General features: G+C 47.7%; 1 protein-coding gene across 6 annotated transcripts in view; it reads left to right on the top strand.

Moving 5' to 3' along the window:
• Msh3 (mutS homolog 3) overlaps positions 1 to 22,199 on the top strand; it is a 119,353-nt gene that overhangs the window by 56,723 nt on the left and 40,431 nt on the right. For 4 of the 6 annotated variants that reach the window (XR_015438895.1, XR_015438896.1, XM_087180733.1 and 1 more), the window contains 6 exons: positions 1,571 to 1,703; positions 8,192 to 8,379; positions 9,108 to 9,276; positions 14,572 to 14,636; positions 16,888 to 17,004; positions 21,273 to 21,380. Coding sequence is in view for 4 of the 6 variants with exons in the window: in XM_087180733.1 (XP_087036859.1) it covers positions 1,571 to 1,703; positions 8,192 to 8,379; positions 9,108 to 9,276; positions 14,572 to 14,636; positions 16,888 to 17,004; positions 21,273 to 21,380 (780 nt within the window). In the remaining 2 variants the exon portion in view is untranslated. The remainder of the gene's footprint in view (positions 1 to 1,570; positions 1,704 to 8,191; positions 8,380 to 9,107; positions 9,277 to 14,571; positions 14,637 to 16,887; positions 17,005 to 21,272; positions 21,381 to 22,199) is intronic. The other 2 variants (XM_087180734.1, XM_087180736.1) reach the window with 2 other exon arrangements.

Below are 22,199 nucleotides of genomic sequence, written 5' to 3'. Positions count from 1 at the left end.
GAGGGAATGGCAGGGCAGGACACGGGAGAGGGTCCGGCTGCAGGTGGGGTGGGAGGAGGGAGGGCCGGGATCCAAGGTGGGACGGGACAGGCGGCAGGGACCAGGGGCTGCGTGGGTCACTGAAGGTTCTGCACCACAAGTCGTGGGTGACCTCAGGAGAGCCATGTCACGCACGGGTGTGAATTGGGGACCACTCTCCCTGCAGTGTGGACAGTGGATTAAAGACGGGGGTAGGCATGGCTGTGGGAGGCAAGTTAGTCATGGAGAAGTGTGTGACTCACCCCAGGGGTGCAGGAGGGAGGGGAAGCAGAGGATTGTGGGTCCCCCCAGCGAATGGTTCCAGTCAGTTTTCGCAGACGCTGTGCTTTCTGCAGGGAGGACACGAGCCAGGGGGAAATGGAGCGAGACTGAGCCCCAGAGTTGGGACGGGGCCCCGATGGTGGGAAGGCGGCCCTCGGGGGGCTTGGGATGAGGAGGATAGACGGGCCCTGCTACTGTACTGTCTCCCACCTGCGGTCCAGGCAGTGCCTGACGAGCCTTGCCCTGCGTGTCAGTGTGTGTGATAGCAGTAGACCTGCAAGGGGTACATGTGTCTGTGTAGTACCCCATGTCTTCATTTCGGCCAGGGTCTCAGCTTGGTCTTCCATCCCTTGCTTACTTTGAAGAAGTCTCCCCTGAGGGCCTCTGGTCTGCCTGGCGTTTACTGTCACCCATGGCCGCCATCCCTAGTGTGGCGCTTGGGTGCCTATGGGTACTGATGGGCCCCACCCCATTCAGGATGTGCTAGGTCAGTGCGTGTCCATTTTGGGCTCCTCAGCTGCCCACCACTTACGGTGTGGCCATTAGTAAAATCCTAGAATTCTAATCTCCTGTGTCTGCAGATGTCTCATCCTCTGCATTTTTTTTTGGAGACAGCTTCTCACTGATTCACTAAGTTGCCAGGCTGGTTTGAATTTGTAATCCTCCTGCCTCAGCCTCCCAAAGTACTCAGGTGACAGGTGTCGCTAGGCCCCGCCGTCCTCTGCATCCGAGCTGCTCCCCCTCTCCGCTGCGTCTCTGCTGTGGGCAAGCCCTTGAGCTGTTCAGGCACCTGCCAGCCGGCTGTGCTGCTCACAGTGCCACAGTCCTGCAGGCCAGCAGAGCAAGCTCAGGTTCTTCTGTGCTGGGTACGGACAAGGGAGCCCTGCTCTGCTGTGGGGCTCAGCCGGTGGCCCACAGGGAGCGAGGGCGTCCTCGTTGGCCGGGTCCCCAGAGCTCTGCCAGTGCCACAGCCACCGGGCCGGGAGAGAGGACCCAGGAGTTTGGCGGGCCACTGGCAGTGGCTGTCATTCCTGCCCCGTCACAGAGTAGGGGCCAGGGACCCGGGTCCCCAGACTTCAAGGGGCAGGGGTGAGTTCGGCTGCTCCTGTGAGCTGGTCCCTGCCCAGCTGTTGGCCTGTGAGGTTCGGCTGCCACACTGTGGTTCGGGGCTGCGAGGTGCAGGAGGGACAGGGCCGAGGGCAGGGCTCCTGGTTGCCTGGCCTGGGCCTTCGGGGTTGTCCTCTCCTGACCCTGCCACTGTTCTCCACAGCGAGATAAATGCTCGACTCTGCGCTGTCTCGGAAGTGCTGGGCTCCGAGTCCAGCGTGTTTGCCCAGATCGAAAGCCTCCTGCAGAAGCTGCCTGACATGGAGAGAGGACTCGGGAGCATTTACCACAGAAAAGTAAGTGTGATCCAGTCGGCCTGTTCGTGCTCACAAGCATCCTCCACCGAGGACAACAAGGGAGCTTGTCTGAGGGCTCTGTAATCTTTTGTGTAATTTTATTAAATCTTGCTGGTGGCATGAGAGAACGGCTGAATCCTTAGAGATTTTAGCTGCACAAAATAAGGTTTTCCAGTTTTCACATTTGTGAAAAGTAGTTTCCCCGCTTTTTCTTGGGGTCAGCGTACCCAGGGGCCCTTCTGTGCTCATGCGGGACAGACTGTTTCATCCTCAGAGTGCTGACCATCACCAAGATGGGAAGCTTCCTAAGGCCTGCTGCTTCAGAAAAGAGAAGCCGGGGTCTCTTGGTTTTAGTGTGTGTCCTGTCAAGTGAGCAGTGAGTCTTTTGGTTTGAAGCAGCCGCCTGTGTCCTAGCCTGGGAAGAAACCCACTGCTATGGCCTTGCGTGTTAAGAGTCCAGAAATTCAGATACCGAAGGGGTCAGAAGCATTATTGTGGTTTTTATCACTTAATTTTACAGTTTAAGTGACAGCACTGAGAAGACTTTTCCACACAGGGAAATCAAAGTATGGCTGAAATTTTAAGATGAATAAGTCATATCTATAATAATTGTGAATAAATCAAATTTTAAAGTGCTTCTTCACCTTTTGTAGAAGTCGTTCGCACACATTCTGCCCTTTGTCCCTTGCAAACCCCCGGAGAAGCTGTTTTTCTCATCTCCTTACTGTGTGAGGCTCTCACGCCGGCCAGGCCATGAGGCCAGGGTGGGTTTGTGACTCGCTCAGCAGTGACAGAGTCTGTTTAAACCCAATTCTTACTGAGTGTTTAGTGGCGGTGTCTTTTGGATGTTACCGTGTTTGATGCAGCTGTCTTGACTGCTATTGCATTTCCCCTCCAGTTGCTTCTTTCCACAAGCAGATTTTATGTTTTGCTCAAACAGAATCCTTGCCAGTTTAATAACATTGTTGCAGAACAGTTTTTACATGGCCAGATTTTAGTGTGACCAACTTTTCAGTAGTGTTTACTTTTTAAGGCATTCTTCACCCACGCAGTTTCCTTGGGTAGTCAGTCCTGCCTTGAGAGCACAGGCAGGATTCTTGTCTCCATCCCCTGGCCCTCAGTCTGCCCTGATTCCTGCCCGCCATGGTGTTTTGCTGGCACTCGCCGAGGCTGTGCTGGCGTTGAAGTTTTCTGGTTGACTCCAGAAGTTACAGAGGGGCCAAGCCACTTGTTCTTCCATGTCCTGGCCCGTGCCTGAGGGAGAGTGCCTGTGACCCTCCGGCAGTCTGCACGCCTTGTGCCTTCCTGAGGGAGGCAGGGGGGCTCAAGTTTGAGCCCAGCCTGGCCTCAAAAGAAGACATAAACAGGGCTAGGGATGGGGCTCAGTGCAGAGCTGGGCTCTGTACCCGGTCCTGCAAAAAGAAAAAGATTCACGGACAGGTGTTGGAGACCTTTCCTTCGTCGAGAGAAAATGGACACTGAGCTGAAGTTCTCTGGGTTACAAATCAGAAGAGTGAGGCCTGGTGTCCAGGGCGCCAGGGTGGGTGGCAGGGCCCGTCTTCTGTTGCGACGCCCTGGCTCTCCTTAAACCTCAGGGTGTGTCTGCCTCTGGTAAGGTCTGTGCATTTATAGAAGTCTCCAGACGCTGCTAGCAGTCACAGACTCAGTTTAGCCAGTGACCGACATGCAGTGTAAGGGTGGCTTTGGTTTGGGGTTTCAGAATGGTCCGGGAAGGGGCTGACTCGCCAGGAGCTGTCCCCGGTGCTGCCTTCATGCCTGCACAAGACCGAGCGGGGAGAGGCTGCAAAGGGGGCCTTGGCCGTGGCTCGTGTCAGCCCCACTATGCAAGGGCGGTGCTTCAGGCCACTCCTGCCACAGGCCACCTTGCTCCAAGTGGCTTCTGCCCTGTGCGCCGCAGTGAGCGACAGGCGGGTGGTGACAGCGCCAGCTGTGTGAGCCTCACTCAGCGCCGAGGGACGCTGTTTGGGTGTCGTGGACGTGGGGAGCCTGGGCCTCCTGGCTGTGGGGAAAGTACCACGGAAGTCACACAAGCAGGTCTTTGTGGGGATGGCCATGGAGAGCCCACCCAAGCTGGCCCTGGAATGAAATAAAGTGTCTTACGATAATACAGCTTCAGATTCAAATTGTAGAAAGTAACGTTTGTCACCAGAACCCAAGCTAACTGCTGGCGAGGTGACCGGTGGCTGCCGAGGTTGCTGGGTCCGCTGCACTTGGGGCCAACGGCACTTTGCAGATGCCGAGGCGGGGTTCTGGGGTTTTGGGCAGGAAGTCTCCAGCCAGCCCAGAGGAGCCCGGTCCCCTCTTCCACAGAGCGCCGACGCTGGGGCTGCTCACCGGCTCGTCCTGAGGGCTCCTGCAGATGTCTACAGCTGGCTGTGGGTGGCGCGGGAGCTGAGGCGGAGCAGCCTCCTTGCAGGCTGTCCTCCTCCGCTCCCTCGAAGCTTCTCTGGCTGAAGAAGCTTGAGCACAAGGCGCTTAGGCCCTCACCGCAAAGTGCTTAGCTTTCCCTTGGCTGCTGTTGCTGATTTCAAGAATGAATCTCTTTTTTCCCTCTCAAATTGCAATAATTCCATGAGATTATTATTTAAAAATTATACTGAAGCCAGACGCAATAGTGTCTGCCTGTAATCCCAGCTCTGTGGGAGGCTGAGGCACGAGGTGCTCATGTCCAAGATTGAGAGGTTAGCAAGTTCTCGACTGAGCAGCTTACTGAGTGAGACCCTGTCTCAAAAATAAAAGAATAAAGAACTGGGGGTGTAGCTCACTGAGAGGGCCCTGAGTTCAGTTCCCCATGCTAAAAACAATTTGTGTTGAAAAAGTTTATCTTTGCGTCTACTTTTGTCAGAATGTGCACTAATTGACTGTTGGCTGAAACACTTTCATGCTCCACCCTGTCCAGAGTCAGGCTTCCTGTGTCACCCCAGCGGGCCGTGCCCTCTTGGAGAAGGGCTTTGGTATGCGCTTTGCTCAGCTGGACCTAACTCCTTATCTTTCTTCATAATTTACTTCATCCCCTATGGTTAGTGATTGTTATTTAAATATGTTCTTAGCGTTACTCTGTTTACATATGCCACTTCCAGTGCCTTCTCATTAATTTAATCAAAATTCCTTTTCATCTCGAGCTGTTTATATTTATTGGCTATTTGCTGGGTCATCTTTCTGGAGGCTTGTCTTGTGGAGTGTTGTGACTGGAACTGTGGGGCCCACGTGCCTGCTGCACAGTGGCCTCGTAGGTCCCTCGCGCCCGTGGCTGAGCCTCCTGTGGTCAGGTTCCGGGTCCTCTCTGTGCGTCCCTACTCCATGGGGGCCACGTCTCCAGGAGTGGATGCTGGCGCTGCTGAAAGGAAGTGTTCGAAAGGTTAAGAGCTGAAACACCTCTTTTCTGCTCTCATGTTTAACTGGGTGTACCAGTCCAGGTTCCACATCGCGGTCCTGGTTAGGGTTCTCAGAGGACAGGGCCAACAGGAAATGTGTGTCATCATGCGGGCCGGCCAGGCAGTGCACAGCCCAGCAAGGCTGGGAGGCAGGGTCCGGAGCAGCTCACCCCAAGGTGCTGGAACAAGGGGCGCCCAGCCGCAGCCCCATCCAGGTTGGAGGCTCGCCGGGGAGCTGCCAGTGCAGGAGGGTCTGCTCTGCAAGGCCAAGGAGACTGCGACGTGACTGGAGCGCTTTCAGCACGGGCGCACTGCTGCTGCTTCCCCTCTGTGTTCCCTCCCAGCCTGCGGTGGTCTCCCCGCATCCGCATCCGCATCCGGCTCTCCCCTCTGCGCCGGCACCCGCAGTCACCTGCCCGTGCCCCCAACCTGCTGCGCCCCCGGTTCCTCCAAGTGGGCACGGAGACTGAGGTCCGCGCAGTCGCTGTCCTGTCCCTCAGAACTGCGTGGTGGTGCCTTCCAGCTGCTGGTACTGACGAGCAGGCAGGCAGAGCCGACCTGCCTCCCGAGCCTCTCTGTGGCCTCCTTCGGTTTCCCCCTCTCCTCACCTCCTCTAGAACCTGGAAGACGCGGTGTTGTGTTCATCACCAGTGTCCTGAAGCGTCGTCACCTGCTGCGGTTACTCTGCTTTCATTCATCATAGTGTGCCCTTGCAGTGTAGCAGCTTAAATCCCGAAGTGATGGGTAATTTTCCTGGTTTTTTTTCTTTCACTTGAATTAATGGATTTCCTGGACTACCTCTGACTTTCTTCTGTATTTTCCATGTCTTATACTTGTGCTTTATCTCCTTAGAGACTTTGTCATCTTCATCTTCTGCCTCTCCACTGAATTTTAATTTCCGCTATCAGTTTAAATTCTGAGAATTTATGTTGCTTTGGTTATTCTCTGAATATTTCTTATTTTACAAAATAGCTTTGCATTTTTATTTTATGGTTGCAACATCTTCTATTTTATGAAGGTTATTACTGATTTTTTAGGTGTTTTTATTTCCTCCTTCTGATATAGCTCTGTTCCTTCCAAGTTTTATTTTTGTTTTGGATTTTACATTTCCCTTTAGAATTTTTTCTCAGGTATCTCATTGTCTTTTAAAAGTAGAGAACTAGAAGGGTGATAGGAAGGTCTGTTTCACTCAGTGTAGCTTTAAAGACAGTAAGGAGGGGCCGGGGATTTAGCTCAGTGGGTGGGTCTGGCGCCTGGGAGGGAACTTATCAGCGAGTCTTAGGGGATTTCCAGACCCCTCGAGTACCCTCTTTGGCACTCGTCCCGCCCGTTCCTCATCCTCTGTCTCTGGCCCCCGTCCTGCCGGGGCTGACGATGGTCCAGCTGCCCTGTCCACCTTCCCTGGAATAAACAGGTCTTCCAGGCTGGAAGGGGAGTGCTGGTTGGCCCGTGGTGTGGAGAGGACAGGGCTGAGGGTTTAATTGCTTCTTAAATCACTCTCGGCTCATCCTTCCCCTCACCCCGCCTGCCACTTCCAGAGGCCATTTAGGTACCAGTCTTTGACTCTGTTCGTATTCTTGGTATAAATCAAGCTCCATCTCAGTTTTCCTTATGGACAGCTTAAAGTTCAGGTATCTCAAGTCTTGTAAGTCAGTTACTGCTTGTCTCCTTATAGTTTGTAGTTGCCTCCTGTCTGTCTTATTCTTGTGGCTTTATGCTTTCTAAAACTATATCTTGATTGTACTTTCAAGATGGACAGGCTGACTGTGGCGGCACACACCTGTAATCCCAGCACGCAAGGCTGAGGCAGGAGGATTGCTGTGAGTTCGGGGGCAGCTTGGGCTATATAGTGACTCTGTCTCAAAAAAAAAAGGAAAAGATGAACAGAAATGAGGCGCACATGTTCTGGCCACCCTCTGCACCAGAGCTCCAGTGTGAAACTGCCCACATGCAGAGTAGACAGTTGTGGTGCGTACAGGTGTGCAGTGGAGGTGCAGGGTCCCTCTGCCCTCCCTGTGGCCGCTGTCCAAGGTATGCAGAGGGAGCCACACGCGTGCCCTTCATTCCTGTTGCTGTTTGATACCTACAGAGAGTAGTGCTTATCATTTCAAGAGTCAGAGAAAATGCTGCCATGTAAATACATAAAAATATATTGGTGGTGTAAGCATACTGTACACATTTAATATATGTTGAAATTATGGCACTCCTCTATAGTGTTTTCAGATGTCTTAAGTTTTAACTGTTTCACAGTATTTTTCCTAGTAAGATCCCAATCCGTGGATATTTGTTATTTTTTTAATATTATTTTAAACAGTGCTCCTATAAATATTCAGATACACATTTTTTTGCTACTTGTTAAAGTATATTTTAGGGAAATGTTTTAAAGTGGCATTGCTTGGTTGAAGGGTGTGTGTCTGCCCATGAGCCAGTGTGCCCGACAGAAAGGTTATACTCCACTAGTAATGTAAAAGGTGCTTTTTATTTTTACCCACGTAACGTGGGCATTTTCAGCTTTCACGTCTTTGACACTGAGATGTGAAAAAGGCTACCTTGCAGTTTTAATTGGCTTGTCCTGTGTAAAGTTAACATGCGACTGTTGGAGTCCTCTCGTCTGTGAGCTGCATAGTTTTTAGCCTTTGTTCTTCGTTTTCGTTTTCATGTGGGTTGGAAGCTCCCACCCTGCCTGGGAGAAGTCCTGTCTCATACGTCTCGCATCCCTTCCCTCGGCACCGTCCTTCATGTATTTGATCGAGACCACAGAACAAAACAGTGGCAAACAATGTGTTTTAAAATGAAAAGTACCCAGCAAGGTTTGGCTTTATCCCTTGCTCACATCGTTTTTTTACAGCCTGCAAACATTTTATGTGTTCAGTCTCATTAGGAAGTTCTGTAGCACTAACTAGTGAACTAGCTAGTTTTAAAATTTCGTCTTGGGGCCAGGGATTTAGCTCATTGGCACCATACCTGCCTCGCAAGCACAAGGTCCTGAATTTGATCCCTGGTACCGGAAAAAAAATTTCTTCTTTATTCTGACTTTAAAAGATCACTAGGCTTCACTTATTCTGTGGAGATAAAAGCTACTTCTCTTCTCAGTGTTCTACCCAAGAGTTCTTCTTGATCGTCAGAACCCTGTGTCACCTGAAGTCAGAGCTACAAGTGTTAATGCCCGTGGTGAATTCGCATGTGCAGTCAGACTTGCTTCGGATGATTGTTTTGGAAATCCCAGAGCTCCTCAGTCCTGTGGAACATTACTTAAAAATACTCAGCGAACAGGCTGCCAAGTAAGTGCTAAGTGCTCAGTTCTTCCTTTCTGGCAGTGAGCATAGCCCAGTGCATCTGCTGTTGATGTGTGGTTTCTCCATCTTCACTAGAATAATGCTAGGTGTGGCTTGGATGCGGTGTGGTTAGACGTGAGCCATACTAAGTTGTTCAATACAGCTGAAAGGTGGCACTTGGTGTCTGCACCGAGCCCCCTGCTGGTAGGGCAGGCCGAGTGCTTCCCCAGTGCCTCCCTGTGATGAGAAGAGAGAGCCAGGTAAAGCCAGGAGGGGCAACTCATAGCTCAGAAACCTAGGTCTGGTGGCATCCTGTACTCATTTCCTAGATACCCAGATCTGCCTTCTGTTTAGAATTTCTGTTTGGAAAGCTTTCCTTTGAAGGGTAGTTACTTCACAGCACATCCCACAAGAGCTCTGGGTGACGGGCAGATTTGATGTTTACGTCTGTCTTTGCTCTCTGCATAGGCAATGACAGAGATGTAATTTTACCTCTTGGTTTCAGGAGGGGAATCGTGAACTTGCTTAATGAAAATGATAGTAGGATAACCTTCTCACCCCTCAGAAGTTAAGGAATGGCCTCGTAAATACTGAGGCAGAGCTGGAATGAGAAACCCACCTTCCTGACTTCCAGCCCTTTGGTCTTTCAGGATTCTGCAAGAAGAAATTGATAACTGGTCTCATTAATATGCTTCCATATGTGTGTTGCTTTTTTTTTTTTTTTTACATTTTAGAATTGGGGATAAAACTGAATTATTCAAAGACCTTTCTGACTTCCCTTTAATAAAAAAGAGGAAGGATGAAATTCAAGACGTCACTGCCAAGATCCAAACACATTTGCAAGAAATACGAAAAATACTAAAAAACCCTTCAGCGCAGTATGTGACAGTTTCGGGACAGGAGGTAATGTCCCCCGCACTTCTCTTTTGCCTTGGCTTGCAGTGAGTAGAAAAGATATTTTAAATGTAGACAGAAATCTGAGGATAACGTCTAAGTATTACTTTTTGAAAGTCTGTGTTTTCTTCCTTGGAAATATGTTGTGATAACTTGTTTTCATAAGAAATATTTTACTAACAATGTTCTGTTAGTCTCTTGGTAAATGCACGTCACTTAAGTTATATGAGTTTTGATGTTGCCTCTTGAAGTTATGTTATAGAAAACCTGATTATTGTGAGTAATAATATAGAGATGACCTAGCCTGAGGAGCACAACTGCTAAAAGAAAACCAAACCAAACCACCCTGAAATCTGCCCTTGGCGAGTCTCCTGTAAGGCTGTGGTGAGGTGTGGAATGCGGTTCTGGCGAGGCTGGGTGTGAATGTCTGAATGGAGCCAGGAGAGGGCGCAGAAGCCCTTCCACTGCGGTGCTGGGGATGGACCCAGGACCCTCGAACGACAGGGAGAGAGGCGAGGCTTCCGGGGACCTTTCCATGCGTCCCAGTCTGAGGCCTGTCAGTCTGTCTTACGTTAACACGAAGATTCCAGCTGCCGGGATTTGGGAAACTTTGCTTTGCTAAAATAGCAAGTGAGGAAAGTCATTTTATTCAAGATTTTAAAAAATAGGTATTTTCTTACGGGGAAAATTTTATTTTCAAATCATATATATATATATTTGTACCAGAAATCAAAGTTAAGGCCTCATGCTTGCCAGGCAGGCGCTGTGCTGCTGAGCTACATCCCCAGCCCCAGATGTCTTAATATTTATATTATTTTGTGTATTTTACCAAAAGATGGCTGATAGTATGGTTATTTGAAATAAAGTACTGTAAATAATAGCATTTATGAAAATATTTATACATTGGACATTTAAGACTTTACTGCTGATTTAAGTTAACTTGTTCTGGACTAAAATTGTGAAGATGTTGTACTCAGGCAGATATTTCATAAAATGAGTTTCGCTTAGAGCTCTGTATAACAAAAAGTGATCTGACCACATTTATGTAATTTTCATGATTTGACAGTGTTTGCGTCTTATCTTCCAAACACCAGATATTTAATTGCATCTCTTATCTCACTGTGTGGTCATAACATTGCGAAGTAAAATGTAACCTGAGCTCCACTCTCTGGCTCAGTGGTGAAAATCCGATGACCATAGTGGCTTTGGTATCCACAGTGGAGAGAGTGGAAGAGGCTGCCTGGGGTGCGCTAGGAAGCGCTCGGCATAACTGCCAGCTCTCCCACCTAGGTGTGGGGTGACTGTGGGGGTCCTCTGTGCTAGGCGACTTTGAGGAGACCAAGCTGAACTCACCGAAGTGCTTTCTGATCGTACCGTGCTCTGAATGCGCTGCAGTGATGGGGCGTGGTCACCACTAACGCAGTGCTTGGTGCTAGTGTTCTACACATATTTTCTTATTTCATTCTTGTACAACATAAAATGGGTCATTCCGGTGTTGCTGAGAAGTGAAGCGGGGTTAGGAGCCAATAGCTGAGTTCCCCAAAGTCAGCAGCCAGTGCCACTGTGATCTGCCGTGCCCCTAGCATGGCAGACCAACCCTCAGTCTGTACCAACCTCAGGAACCATCAGCACCACGGATTTTACCTAGTAAAATCCAGTCATGGCAGAGTCTATATTGTTCCAACTAAAATAAAGCTTGAGTGTTAGGGAGACAGTCTTGGGTTCAGTTGGCAGCTTTTAAGTAAAAATGGAAGAAAATGACAAAGACTTGGTAAGTACTTGTTATCTGTTAGGAGTGTAGCCTTGAAGGTCAAGGAAGAGTCCAGAATGGAGATCAAGTAATTGTTTTATGGATCATTGGGAAGGAAGATGTTATCTTTTTATTCTTTACACCCTAAGCAGGTCAGGATGGTGAGTTTGAGAAAGAGATTTTTCTAGTTATTACCAGTAGGATGCATTCTTGTTTAACTGCCTACTCTAGATTTTTACTGCTACATTAATGCAATATTATTTTTAATTTTTTGAGAAACAGTGATTATGTTCATTCAAATGCCAAATAATTCTAAATATTCAGAATTCCTGTAGTCAGATTGTGTTTTTTTTGTTTCTTTTTTCTTTTTTTGGTACTGGGGATCGAAGTCAGGACCTTGTACTTGCAAGGCAGCTGCGATGCCCCTGAACTAAATCTCCAGCCCAGTCAGATTCTGTTTTAAAAACAGACTAAAGGTTTTGGTAAATTATTTAGAGTTACATGAAAGGCTAAGCTCAGATCTGTCAAGTGTGGTTGCTCTGAGAAGTAAGGGAGGAAGCTCTTACTGAATGTGTACGCATGCTTCGTATTTTAGACCCTTCTGACATTTTACTTCTGTCACAGTGTCTGAGCCTTCTTGAACTGACGCGTTCCTGTGTAGAGCATGGATCTTAGCTGCTCTCGCTTTGCTATATCATTAGCATACCAAGCCTTATTGTGAGATGACTCTGCAAGTACTGGCTAAGAAGAAACTCATAAAAGAAAAATTTATGTCATTTCCCATAGCTCACTGCTTCCATGGCCGTGTCTGTCATCCTTTATGTCCACAGAGAATTGTCTCAAACTTAAACCAAACGTGGACATGGGGCAGTACTTGGAGCAGTACTGATAAGTAGTGGTGTTTGTAAAGGAAAGGGAAGTAAATGCTGGGAATAATCTTTAGGAAAAGTTTTATTACTTCATAGCATGCCATATATCCAAAAATCTGTTTTGTGTGTTCAAAGTATGGGAAACATTCTTTGTTAAATCTTCTAAGTAAAAAATACATGAAAATGTTTAAGAGGTGAGAGGCAGAGGGGAGGCAGGGTAGTGGGGGGCTGGGAAGACCCAGGCAGGCGCTGCGGCTGGGAGGCGCCCAGCAGAGAGCGAGCGAGCAAGCAGGACGCGGCCTCCCTGCCTCTGGCCCCGCCGGCTGCGCTCCTGACCAGGCAGAATGGGCCTTGAGGAGCAGGGGGGAGTGGAAAGGACACATCCAGGCAGCTGCCTGCCATTAACACCTCGGAAACAAAGTCAGGAACGGGAGCAGGGAGGTTGCTAGGAGAGCTCTCAAAGGTTTCTGTGGTGTGCAATTTTCAGTGTTATTTTGTGTTCTTTGGGAATAAAATGCTTGTATAAAAGGCCTGGATGATCATCCTTTTTGCAAAACAAAATAGCTAGAAAGAAATTTTCCTATTATACATGTTATGGTCAAAATATACAGTAAATATTTAAAATTTAAAAATTAATTATACTAAAAGGCACACTACCACACATCCCCCTCAGAATCCTCCCTCTCGTCTTCAGCACACGTGTCCTGTGATCTTTGCCACTTTCTCAAGCAGGTCTGGAAGTCCTCTTTCCTGAGAGTCTTTATGGGATATGATCAAAAATACGAGACTGCTGTTGCTGAGCTCCATCCAGTGGAACGGCAGCTCGTAGAAACATGACGCTGTGTCCTCATCCACTTTGGCGCCGTGCAACTTCTGGCTCAGAATGACCATGGAAGAGAAACATAAGCAATTTGGGACACGAGGCAGCCAGAACAGCACAACCAAAGACACTAAGGAAAGAGTTTCAGAGCTGCGGCAGCAAGTGCAGGAACCCCGGGATAAGTGTGTACGAAGCTGCGGAGGACTGTGAGGGGACTCCTGGCAACGTGGCCTCTGATTTATTATTCAACACTCATTCTCCGTGGTGGTTTTCCATCACACTGCACACAGCTAGTGTAGCCGAGGAGGAAGCTCGAGGGTGGCCCTCGCGGGAAGGTCTTGGGCTGGAGGCTGGGCACCCGTAGGTGCCATGTGTCCCAGCAGGCGATCCTGGGGCTTGAGTGGCCAGGCCGTCCCTGGGCTTCCTGACCTCGTCCACCTCCGCCCCGCGGTGGCTGTGCCGGTGGCTTGCTCCAGTGATGGTGGCCCCAGAGGGATCTGGGATGCAAAAACGATTCTGTGATTCCGTTCCTGTTTCCTGCCCCCGCTGTGGGCTTTGCCGGAGCTGGAGTCGTGCACTTCGCCTCTGGTGCAGCTCGGAGGCGGCCTCCCACCGGGGGGCTTCACGTGGCCGAATTATTTAGTGCAGTGTAAACGTGATTTATCTTTCTCACCTGTCATACCTATTTAGTGACTGCTTTGCAGTTACTTTTTGTGTCCGAAGGAACTGTAGTCCCCACCCTCGTAGCTGTGTAGCTGAGTGCGTCAGGGCTTCTCTGTGCGTGGGGCATCCTTATTCAGAAATTTTTGGTAAAGATGCAAATTGGTAAAATTAGCCACTAATTCTTGTCATAACTAACGTAAAAGCTACTGTGGTTCTATTAATGGAAAAGAAATTCATAGCCAGGTGATATTCCTAGTGTGACATCATAAATACCCGGAACCGTGTGCATACGGTGACTGAGAGTTGTGAGAAGACGTCCCACGGCCGCCCAGCACTGAGCGACAGCCTTGCAGCTCGGTACCTTTGGCTTCCTGGCCCACGTGAGAAGCCTGCAGGGACGCGGTGATGGACAAAGGGGCGGAACCGCTCCCTCGGCAGCAGCTGGAGCAGTCACAACTTACCCTGTGGAGCCGCTTGGAGAAGAGTTGGATTCCCTGTACAAAACGGTTGCAAAAAATCTTGTTCTGTTTGGAACAGAAGAGGGCCTGTATCACAGACTACTGTGACCTGTCATAGCTGAAATTCTTTTTTATAGTTGAATATTTTAAATTTTTGTCAGTAGAGGGCCAGGGATTTAGCTCAGTGGCACTGCACCTGCCTCACAAGTGCAAGGTCCTGAGTTTGATCCCCGGTACCACCAAAAAGAAAAATTTGGGGGCCGGGGATCTAGCTCAGTGGTTTTGCTGTCTGCCCCGCAAACGAAAGGTCCCGAGTTCAATCCTCAGTAACAAAAAAAAGAAAAACATATGCAAAACCAGTTAGCTGGAGCATAATGTGGGTAAAAAAAATAATTTTTTTTGTCATTAGAAATTTAATTTGAATGGAGTAATTGGATTCTTAAGATAAGTGGATACTAATAAAACAGGCTATTAATGAAAAAAATCACTATTCCTAGTAAGCACATAGCAATGTTATAAACATTACAGTTCTAAGTTGTATCCTTTATTATAAACTTTTGTTTAATACAAATTGTACTTTATCATAATCAGTCAAATTTGCTGTTAAAGACATACAAACTCTCCCAAGAACAATGCCGGATTTATTTTGAATGCTTCGACTATTTACCTGACTGTTATACTATAATGAAAAATAATGGCTACCCATTGAATATCTGACTGCTCATTTGTATTTATTTGTTCTAGTTCATGATTGAAGTAAAGAACTCTGCTGTGTCGTGCATACCGCCTGACTGGGTGAAGGTTGGAAGGTAGGTTCAGACAGCCCATTTCGTACAGCAGGGTCAGTGACGTGTGCAGCTGTGTGCCACGGCTGAGAGAGCTGCTTGTTCAGAGGTAAAGCAGCTTTTCTCCCCTGATTTCCTTAGGGACATTTTGACCGAAGAAAAAATTTTAAGCTATTTTATCATTGATTTTTAAATATTTTTCAAAAAGGTGTCGTTTTTATACATTTTTCTTCTTTTGTAGCTTACTGTTTTATCTTGTCAGCTCAGAGTGCACAAGGGAAACACTGAGGGAGCTCAGCTGGAAGGTTGGTTTGGGTCAGGTGTGGTGCTGCACAGCTGTCATCTCAGGCCTGGGAGGCTGTGCAGGGGACGGCGAGTTTGCGCCCGGCCTGGACAATTCAGTGCCTTAGCAAGACCCTGGCAACGGGTGAAAAGGGCAGGGAATGTAGCTCAGTTGAATCCCTGGTACCAAAAAAAGAGAAAGATTAATTTGGTTGCTTGAACTTCTTGGTGAATGCTGCACCTGACATTTCCTTGAAGAAGCTGAAACTTCATTTTCTACCTCACTGCGTTTTACATTTCTTCCATTCTTCATTCTTTCTGCGGCACATAGCCATAGTAGTTCTTTACATCTATTTAAACTTCCATCATGAATTGATGAAAATAAATTAATCCAAAACAGAATTTGGGAACCGCAGCGAGACTGTCTGTTTTCCTTGGTTGGCATTCATCTCCAAAAGCAGCCCCTTTGATTGTTTTTGTTTGTTTTGAGACACAGTCTCACTCTGTAGCTCAGGCTGGCCTTGAACTCACAACAATCCTCCTGCCTCAGCCTCCTGAGTGTGGGATTACAGGTGCGCACCACCACACCCGGCTAGCAGCCCTCTGAGGAAATAATGCCAGAGAAGTGCAGGGTGACTGTATCCTCCCGAGTGTCGCTAGGACCCTAGTTACAGCTGCCTGACCAGAGGGGAAGATGTTACCTCCACTCAGAATGCCAGTAGGCGCTGGCTACAGAAGGAGCACTGTGCTACAGACGGTGGGAAATGCTGGTGCGATGTGTGAATTATTAATCATTTTAATTGAAAAGGAAACTATTTATTCCCCGTTGCCACAGCCTCAGACCCTGCTGTCCTCTGTCTGCTCTGTCCTCCATCCAGCAGCCACATGAATGGTGCTCCCTGCAGTGACATTCTGACAGTCGAGGCTGTCTGTCTAGGACAGGGACTGAAGCTCTAGAAATGAGTTTCACCAGAACAGACCAATGTGATAAATACGTGCAGAGGGCTAGATGATGCCACTGATAGCCACCAGCAAGGCAGCACGCGTGCTGGGCTCTCCTGAGCACTTGGCGATGTGAGGCTGAGAACAGCAGTGCCCTCTGGGGCCATCCAGGCCATGTTTAATCTGCCCTGGGCCATTAGGCCTGGCAGTGGAGCTGGGTGCCGTGGTTAGATTCTGAATGCACCAGTGCCTCAGCCAGTCAGGCGACCGTGACAGTGTGTCCCAGGGGACAGGCGCCACTCTTCAGATGAGGATAGCCCCTTGGTGGGCATGGGGGTGCACGCCTGTAATCCCAGCGCTCTCAGGGGGCTGAGGCAGGAGGATCTCCAGTTCAAGCTCAGCCTGAGCAATTTGGTGACTTACTGAGACCACGTTTCCAAAATTTAAAACAAAGGCCTAGGGGTGTAGCTTCGTGCCAAGGCCCTGAGTTCAGCCCCTAGTAACACAAGTGCATGCACGGACACATGCACATCAGTCCATTCTGTGTGCCTGCAGTCACAGGAGCTGGGAGTGGCAAGGTCGAGGCCTGGGCCTGCATTCACTGTCCGCTCCCCGTGCGCTGGTCCAGAGCAGCCCCGTCTTGCTGCTGCCTCCCACAGCCTGCCTTACTGTGCCCTGTGCAGCTCTGCATTCTCCCTCCCCTCTGAAGTCCATCGTTGTACAGAAAAGTATAAAAGTGTGAGAAGTAAGGACCTTGCCCGTGTTCCCACTGCCCTGCTTGTTGCCTGCTGTGAGAATTTGCTTCTGATTTTTTAGAAAAGCGTTCTATGTAAGTGTAAAGACTACCAAGCCTCTGCCTGCATGTGGAGGTGGACCTCTGCCTCTGCACACTGTCAGGAGCGTCTGCAGTGGCCTGGAAGCCTCCTGAACAGCCCGATCCGTTCTGTGAGAGCAGCTAGAGGGTGTGCGCTGCCCTCAGCCGGCTCTCCTTGTGCCCCAGCCCGCCGGGCCTGCCCTTGACTCCGTGTTGGTGCTTTCTCTCCCTCCGCAGCACGAAGGCTGTGAGCCGCTTCCACTCTCCCCTGGTGGTGGAGAGCTACCGACTCCTGCAGCAGCTCCGCGAGCAGCTGGTCCTGGACTGCAACGCCGAGTGGCTCCGCTTCCTGGAGTGAGTTCCGGCCGCAGCACGCTCTGGCTTTTCACCCTGACAAGTAGGCGGGAAAGTGTTTCCACCAGAAGGCGGAGTTAGAGATCATGGCTTGTGCCCTGCTGCCAGACCATAGGGTGCTGTCTTCTGGGCTCTGCCTTTTAATCCGCGGAGACATAGCACATCTTTGACCCCGATGAGACCACAGAGACGTAACTGTCACCATGCTAGCATTGTGCAGCTAGTGATGTTCTGTAGACTCACTTTTTGAAATTCCACCATGGAATTTACCTTTCTTCTCTCTCTCTTTTTATTCTTTTCTTTCTTTTTTTTTTTTTTTTTGAGACAAAGTCTCACTTTGTAGTCCAGGCTGGCCTCAAATTTGAGGCATTTCTCCTCCCTCAGCCTCCTGAGTGCTGGGATCTCAGGCATGCACCACACCCTGCTTATTTTTCTTCTTTAAAAAATAAATTTTATTTTGTCCCATTCCCTCCCCTGTAACCCCCCCACCCTATGTACAAAAGCTTTGTTTCCATTTTTTCCTTCTGTTTTCACTTTTTTTCTTGTTCCTTGGTTCTTTTCTCCCTCCCTCTTCCTTTGTTCCCCTTCCCATTTGAACATTTTCTTCCCATTTCCCATTTCCCAGTATCTATCATACATATTAGTCCTTATTTCTGGTATGAAACTTTTGGTTTCTCATACCACAGAAACAATGTGGTATTTACACCTGTGTGTCCCATTTATTTCATTTAAGAGTATGGTCTCAAGGTGGATCTATTTAGCTGTAAATGTCTGAAGTCCACCCTTCTTTATGACTGAGTAGTACTCCATCATATAAAAAAACACATCTTCTTTATCCACTCATCAATTGATGGGCATTTGGGCTGTTTCCAAGATTTAGCTGTTCTAACTGTGCCGTTACAAACATGGGTACGCATATATCACTGTGGTATGGTTCTTTTAATTCTTTTCAGAAAATACCCAGCAGGGGAATAGCTGGGTCAAATGGGACCTCTAATCCTAGTTTTCTGAGGTATCTCCATACTGATTTCCACAGTGGTCACACCAGTCGACGCTCCCACCAGCAGTGGAGCAGGGTTCCTCTTTCCCCACAGCCCTGCCAGCATTTGTTACTGGTTGATTTCTTGATAGCAGCCATTCTTTCTGGGGTGAGGTGGAATCTCAGCATTGTTTTGCTAAGATTTGCATCTCATGAATGACCAGTGATATTGAACATTTTTTCATATGTTTATTTGCCATTTCTAATTCTTCAGCCGAGAAGTGTCTTTTCATTTCAAATGCCCATTTTTGGATTGGGTCTTTAAATTGGGGGGGGGGGTCTGATGTTTTGAGTTCTTTTTTTTTATTTTAGTTCTTTTATTGGTACATTTTAGGTATACAATTCTTTTACATTTATCACTGGGTGTTTGTACCTGTACATGATGGATCTTGGTTCTTATTTTTTTTTCCCCATTACCTGTGCACCCTTCACCCCCTCTGCCCTTTTGAGTTCTTTATATATTCTAGATAATAGTCCTTTTTCTGATGAATAGCTGGTAATTTTTCCCACTCTGTGGGTTGTCTCTTCACTCGGTTGGTGGTTTCTCTTGCTGTGCAAAAGCTTTTTATTTTTCTTCTTAAAGACTTCATGTCTCTTGCAGAGTTGTATGTGGATTTGTTGTTTCTATTCTCCTTTAAATTTTTTCTGCATTCTTACATGCTATGTGTTTTCCTTTTAGTTTTTTATTTTGAGAAATGCTAAAGCTGTGTGGAGTTGAAATGACCATCCATCTGCCCCTCATGTGGGGCTGTTAGGTTTTCCCTTTTGCCCCTTTTGTCATATCAGGAAACAGTTCCTCTCTCCCACCTCGCTTGTTTGTTGTACTAACTGGAGCAGAGCCCATCGACACCTGTGTTGCACAGTCCAGTCCTGGAATCAGGAGAGCGTCAGATAGTTCCTTTTAGCCCAGTCCTGGGGAGGAGCAGATTAGGGTCTTGGCGGCTTGTACAAAGCTGAAGAGGATGACAGTGAGAACAGGGTGGAGAAAGCCCCTCTGGTGCTCACTTCCGGGAGGCAGGGCAGGACTGCTGTGTGTGATGGCTCCTGGCCAGCATGAGAGCATGCTTGGTGGTCATCTTGGGGCTACCGTGTAGGGCACAGGCTGAGGGTGAAGGAGGGGCAGATCCAGACCCCGAGCTGGAGCAGGGATTTGAGCATGCTCCCCACCAGCCTCCTGGAGAGGCTCCTTGGTTCCGCATGTGGCACCCGGGGATGGCAGGGACAGGTCCCTGGGCATGAGACTTGCATAGACCCTCACGCCCTTTGTGGGATTCATACGGCTTGTTTTGTTGAACTTTAATTCAGTGAGAGAGAGGTGAATGATGTTCATTTTGCTCTGTGTGCTGTGAGTAGGTTCTTCCAGTTTACAGAATTAACACAAATAGTTGGACACTTAAAATGTTTTCAGAATCCTTTAGAAACAAATCACTTAAATAGAATTCTAGAAGAGTGTGCCAATGCCCTTTTCCAGTAGGACGCAGTCTGAACACCTGTGCATCAAGCAGCAGTGAATGCACCAAATCCCAGTGTTTCTAAACCCACACTGCAAGAGAAACATGTTTAGGGGAGGCGCTTGGTGTAACCCCAGTCCTCCTCCCTCCTTTCTGCATGCTGTCCTTCCCCTCTTTAAAAGGATGAAGGCATGTATATTGTGAGGTTCTCCAGAGAGCAGGCCACTTATCTGATGTCTGTTTTGGTTCTGCCTGTGTACAAAGATAAGGAAAGGCAGGGTTGGAGTCCAGAGTCACCTCGAGGCGAGGGGTACCAGGAGCTTCGAGAGCCAGGGCTGGCGTCAGTGCTGGAGCGCGCGTCTCACTGTGTAAGGCCAGGGTTCCGTCCAGCACTCTGGGCACAGTGAAGGAAACCAGAGATGCTGGGATCTGGGCGCTTCTGTTTCCTCCCCGAGACCCTCAGCCAGTTGCTTTATCCCTTTGGCCTCCCTGTGGGACTTTAGTAATGCAGACCTGCCGCGGTGGCGATTATAAAGAGGTGATGCAGGTACTCTCAGAGTCTCTAGTTGGTAAACGTGGTTTTCATGCCAGCTTTTTGCTTGGGCCTCGTTTACAGTCAACTTAGTTAATATTAAATGCCCTCGTTTTCTAGTCTTTTGATGAACTTGTGATTTTTCACCATCTCCATTTAAAAAAAAATTTTTTTTAAATTAAACAGTCTCTTTATCTCTCTTGGAAGCTGGATCATTATCCTAAGGATTTAAGCTCAGTCATATATTTTCACTTTTCTTCAAAAGATTTTATTCAAGGCATTTAAAAAAGTTTTGGGTCTTTTCTGTAGTATAATTATATGTATTTTAAATACCCACAGTTGATCATTATATACAAACGTCCACAACGTATGCAGTATTGCATACATTGACACCATGACAAGAGCTGTGAGATAATTCAGACAAAAACAGATGACCCATGGGTGGGGGATTTAGCTCAGTGGTTCCACCGCCTGCCCTGAGAACACAAGGACCCGAGTTCGATCCCCGGTACCAAAAAATAAAAAAAACAGATGACCCAGCTCCATACATTTTCCTGAGTAAGACTCTGAATAAAAGTCTTAAACTTTTAGATCATGAGGGATTACAGTTTTAATTAGTGAAAGGTTTGAGGCAATGACCATTGTCTTTTTAAAAACAAACCTAAAATTTGATTTTTTTTTTATGCATTGTTAATAAAATACTTTTTTTTTTCCCTTGCTCATCTTCAGCAATTAGTTTTTACAGTACCTAGTCTAGGCCAAGAATTGTGGCTACACATTCGGGCTGCAGTGGCAGGTGTGTCTGACAGGCCAGGCTGGGCTTGGAGAAGTGTCTCACAGAGTGGACAGGGTGAAATCATGGTTCAAGGTTTGGGTGTTTCAGAAGGCTCACTGACCCATCGGGTAGCTCAATGGTGTCAAAGGTGCATGAAATCGATTGCTGCGTTGGCATTAATTACATGGTCGGGTAAAATACCTAATATGAATAGGAGATGTCTTTATATGGAAAGTCTTAAATTTATATAATTTGATCCCAAACAGAACATCAGGCTCAGTAGTCGCATTATTGTATTGCAAGGCAGGGCAGTCCCATGCAGTTCTCATCCCCTGCCTCTCAGCTGTGCCTGCACCTTCTGTTTGGGCTTTTTTGTGCTAATTAAGTGACCATTTGTTGCACAGCCTTTCTAGGTCTAAGAACAGTCAGTCACCTTGCTCATTCCGGCGTTGTTGTTGCCTATTTCTGCAGGAGTTTTGGTGAACATTATCACTCTCTGTGTAAAGCAGTACGTCACCTAGCAACCATTGATTGTATTTTCTCCCTGGCCAAGGTTGCTAAGCAAGGAGATTACTGCAGGTAATATATTTTTATCCCTATCTTTTATCTTTGCTTCTGATAAAATGTCATTATTCAATTAATTTTAGTTTCTTTGTGATAAAATATTGCAGTTATTCAAATGTACTAAGCTCTTGATTTAAAAAATAGCAAATTTCCATTTTTGCTTCTGTTTCTGAGTTTGTTCAAAACAGATGTTTGTTGTGACTAACTGGAGTGAACGAGGTGCTTTAATTTCTAAGTTGACGTGAGTGACATTTTTGAGCTCCCTTTTCATAGGTTAGCTTGACTGGAGCACTTAACAGCCTATGCAACTATACAGTGATGAAAGCTTGATTAGGCAAGAAGGGACCGAGGTGATGGGCCATCTCTGTGACCCTTTCTGCCCTGAGTCGTCCTGCCATGCTCCACTGGACTCCAGCTCCCAGCATGCTTTGTGCTCCTTTTCACAGAGGACGTTAACATGAGGCGGTTCAAACTCAGAGTCTCAGCTCCAGCTTGGGGCATTTTGGATGATGGAGGGAGGGATGGAGGGAGGGATGGATGGATCTCAGAAAAATTAGGGTAACATTTAGCTCACTGACGTACCTTGAGGACTAAAAACGCATATACAAAATGTGATTGAAAAATAGTAAATATTTTTTAAAAATGTTAAAGTACATTGCTGGGAATGTAGCACAGTGTTGGAAGACTTGCCTAGCATTTGTGAGGCCCTGGGCTCAATCTCATACCTCTCCTTCAAAAACCCCGAAAACCAAAATATATATATTTCAGTAAACGACATATTGCCATGAATCCCCCTCATAATCCTCTCCCTCACTTTGAAACGCTTTCCCATCA

Source organism: Heterocephalus glaber, unplaced genomic scaffold (genome assembly GCF_053883595.1).
Source record: "Heterocephalus glaber isolate CG9 unplaced genomic scaffold, H.glaber_assembly_v1.0 deba00001465, whole genome shotgun sequence".
NCBI lineage: Eukaryota > Metazoa > Chordata > Mammalia > Rodentia > Bathyergidae > Heterocephalus > Heterocephalus glaber.
Note: the sequence above shows the minus strand (reverse complement) of the source record. Positions and strands in the feature narration are given on the sequence as shown.